The 4,131-nt window shown below is 52.2% G+C and overlaps 1 protein-coding gene across 1 annotated transcript; it reads right to left on the bottom strand.

Moving 5' to 3' along the window:
- Positions 1-1,306: 1,306 nt before the first annotated feature.
- On the bottom strand, positions 1,307-2,140 carry A1O3_06121 (serine/threonine protein kinase; the record flags this gene model as incomplete). Its single annotated transcript, XM_007736241.1, has 1 exon — positions 1,307-2,140. One exon carries the CDS (start codon positions 2,138-2,140, stop codon positions 1,307-1,309), a length of 834 nt encoding a protein of 277 aa, XP_007734431.1.
- Between the last annotated feature and the right edge of the window lie 1,991 nt (positions 2,141-4,131).

Here is a 4,131-nt window from a genome sequence, read left to right as displayed (position 1 = left end):
TGTATGTGATGAAGCTCTGATGCGTAAGTAAGGCGATGAAAAGGCCCGTACCTCTGTAGAATAAAGCGAAGGCTCAGGGGCCAGCCTATATATAGATGTACGCCACAGTAAGCCCCTGTCGCCCCTCACCAGTTCCGATAATTCCCTCCGTCAGGAACGGTCGTACGTGTCCAACTCGTCGGCCAGACTCTCAAAGCCAGACACGGCGAGGACAACTATTATAAGGTAACAACTTTGGGAGCTTCCCACCCCGGTGAGGGCAATTCGGCCGCGCTTACTTGTCCAGTGATTAAGCGCCCTACTGGCGTCGCACCATCACCATCTATTTCCCCAGACTTACAGATCATCTCAGCAACCAGGTCTTGATCTAATACCATGAGTCTTATAGGCCGAGGAGCCATCGGAAGTAAGACCAGTCTGCAACACAGCTACTGTAACGTTTGTCTCCGTGGCGGTGTATTGTTGCTTGCATTCAATTCTCCAGAATTCGACACCATCGCCTCCCCAGGCGCACATGTACCGCGCACTGTTCGATCAAGTACTTCGCTTGGGGGCGAGATAGCTGGAGGCCCTCTCACACTCTTGACACAGATGCTGCTCAGCCATACGAAGTCTTGAAAGGGTGGGTCTTCTTCACCAGCGACCGTCAGTTACCGCCTTTCGCCTTTCGCCTTCCTCGCACATACATGGTACCTGGGATAGTATCTCTCCGATTGGGCAACGTCCGGTTATACTGTCATTGGTATCACCGGACCTGCTGGCTCATCTGTATCTTGGTTAAAGGCGTGTAGATGTGAACGCCGGAACTCAGGACGCCCTAGTACTTGGTCCCGCGGCGTAAATCTTTGCTGAACACACTTCATCGATGTCGGTGAGGTCTACGACCTCAACAATGTCATCCAGACCTGGTCCTCTTGCCCCGGTGAGGATGGCGGCATCGATCAACTCTTCGCGCCCACCGATAACAGCAGTATCTCAAAACCGAGAAACTAAGATCGCCTGTCACGCTGCTGTCCAGACTGTGAAATGGAGTAGATCCGCCGGAAGACGTTTTGGTGTGCATTTTCTCAATCGTGCTGTTGATGGAGGCGTATGATCCTCCCATTTAACTCTGTAGTAGTAGCGCCAGCTGAACCTCTTTGTGATAGAGATATCGCTTTTGACCTAAGGCCTCCGGTGTGACGCCTAACCCCTGGATCATTGTGACCATGTACCCTAGCCCACGATTCCTTCCACATCTTCAACAGACCGTGTCTTTGACCATCGCTCAGGGGCCATCTTCATAGAGTTGCAACCGCCACTTGAGCTAGCATCGCACAGTCATCATTCTGCACCAGTTCATGACATGTCGTGACCTGGTGGTGGACTGCCTGGGCAGTTCAATCCTCTCGACAACCTCACGCATAGAGCTGAATTTCCCGTGCCAGCAATCCAGCATCAAGGATCCCATAGGCAGATCGGCCACGTCCGGAAATTGATTGCTATCGTACAGACGCTCGACGCGCTCTCGTGCGTCTTTCAGGCCCTTTAAGTCGTGATATGGGGGCTTGCCAGTGATAATCTCGTAGATTGCACAACCGAGAGCAAATATATCAGTCTGCACGGTGGCGCGGGGCGTGGATGGCTTGTAGCTAAACCACTCGTACGAGGAAGTCGGCGGGTTCCCATCAATGCTGCAGCCTTCGAAATCAATGAGTTTTAAATTGCCGTGAGCGATGATCATATTCCGACATCCCACATCCGCCTGAATAATGTTGCAGTCATGGAGGTATTGTAACCCCGTAGCCGCCTGTTTAATCCAGCGATATTTAGTGCGCAAGGGAATAGGGCGAGTCCTCGTCTGCTCAGAGAGTCGATCGCGCAATACTTGTCCGCGCTCGAGCACAATAGAACCATCATCCAGAGCCCCTAGAAATCCCGCAATATTGGGATGGGGGCCTAGGCGGTCATAAACTTCTCGCTCGGCATCAATCTCATCATCGTTGTCGCCCTCGTATCTTTTCACCACTCGTCGTGCATCGAGGGCGTATACAATGCCTGATTTTCCAACGTCGAGACAATCCAGTGCCTCAATGGCAGAAGTTGGCGGAAGGCTGCGGTGATTCACGTGTATCTTCTTCAGCATGAATGTGTAGCACATGATGGGATGGGAAAGAAGGGAGAACGAGAGAGATTCGGGAAGGGTCGTTGATTGACTCCTATTAGGTGCCCATCGACGATTATCACGTGACTATCACATGACTCGAATGAACCGATTGCACTTATGAACCTCAGGCACCTGTTCAGGCTTCTGGCGATATCTCCTTCGAACGATACAGTAATAATTAGCTCAACTCCTCCACCATTTCCGTCCAAAACGTGTTTACCAGCCGTTCAACTGTTGGCGGTCCTTCTCTGGAGTCGATGTCTCGAAGTAGTGATTGGCTATCTAGTAACATCAACCTTTGAGGGCGTGAGCTGATGGTATTTTTGACGAGGCGTCGACCAACCCACGATGTCTTGCTTCGCAATTACCACTGCCACTGCTGTATCGCGGCAATACGGGCATCGACGTCTCAGTCGGTGTGAAAGAATCACATCCCGTGATGCGTCATGAACGAACCCGCTTCCTTCGCAGCGTTTTCCTTTGGCGCTTGAGGCGGGGCATCTTTAACATAGCAGCTTGCGCTCCTTATGCTTGTCTGGCCGTTGGAGGCACTCGTCATATTCCTTATCTGAGATGCCGAAGGTACACATGATTTCGAGCGCGGGTAGTAGAGAGTAAGTACAGATGCCGAAACGAAAAGGGTGTTGCTATGATCTCTCGGAGGATCGCATTCCCAACCTGCCTTAGGGGAGTAGTACGGAGTACCATGTTTTGAATTCGGGAAGGTTGGCTAGACATTTTGCAATCCCCTGCTCGAGGACCCTGCTCGAGGACCCTGCTCGAGGACCCTGCTCGTGGACATTCCTCGAGCCCAACATCGATGGCTCCAATCCTTGGGCGTCATATCGCTGTTGAACACATTGCATGCCACTTGTCATCCCGCTTCCCTCGGCCTATAAGCTATTGCCACGGGCACTGACGAGGAGGCTTAGGGGCTTAGGTTTAGGAGGCCCCCAGGCCGCCTTAGCCCCTAAGGCCTCCTAAGCCTTACGCCTAAGGTCCTCAAGCCGCCAAGCCACACGTGAGCCACAGTTCCATTACGTCATAGCAGGACGAACTTGGGTGCCAAACTCGAAAGCCGCAGGCAACCTGCACATGCGACTGTCCGATCTTCTCTTTGTTCCTCCTTTCCTCCTCCTGGAGTAACATGAACATGACTATCTTCAGCTTCAAATCCCGCTCTGAACCCTTCTTCTAAGGCTACACTGGAACGGGAAGAAGGGCCGCCCATGAATTCAAAGGGCCGCATTGGCGAGAACGAATACGGCGTGCCTTGACGATGGTGAGTTCCATCCATGCCTTCTAGCCAGACAAGAGCATTGTCAACCGTTGACTCGAGCAAGTCCATGTTCGATCATCCCGGCTTGACCATGTCCCGATTGAAGGGAATGGACCGGAAATACGGATTACTTCCACGACCCTGTTCTCATCGACTGCCCTACAAATCACTCCCTCCTCCAACAAGGCCTCAACCGCTCCGTTACTCCCGCCGACTGCGGTGAACCCAATTTCAATCTGTCCGCTGCCGTAGAGATATATCTGGATAAGAAGTCGCACATACACCCTGTTGAAATTGAAGAAGGTATGGGACAGACCTGCTGCGGCCCCCGACCCGAACCTCCGAGGCGTCTTGTTTGAGTGTATTTATGGCCGGCCGTTGTGTTGTGGCAGGTCTCAGTGAGCTTCAATATTGCAGACCAAGCCCGCGCAAAGCTCATGGCCTTGTCTTGCATCGTGCCCGAATTGCTCTCCGAGACCTCGCGGCATCCAGCGTGCTCGTTCAGGCTCAAGATCCAAATCGAAAGTTCACCTGATCGATTTGAGCGCATCCATCATACTTCACCACATCAGATTCTCTTCAGAAGAGCTGACGAGGATCTAGCAAAATGAGATACAAGGCCTATAAGTCCCACTGGGTTCGCATTACTCTCGAAGATTGCTATCAATCGGCGTCTTTGCGTTGCCGAGGCAATTCTAGATGGCAT

Source organism: Capronia epimyces, assembly GCF_000585565.1.
Source record: "Capronia epimyces CBS 606.96 chromosome Unknown aczIQ-supercont1.5, whole genome shotgun sequence".
NCBI classification, from domain to species: domain Eukaryota; kingdom Fungi; phylum Ascomycota; class Eurotiomycetes; order Chaetothyriales; family Herpotrichiellaceae; genus Capronia; species Capronia epimyces.
Note: the sequence above shows the minus strand (reverse complement) of the source record. Positions and strands in the feature narration are given on the sequence as shown.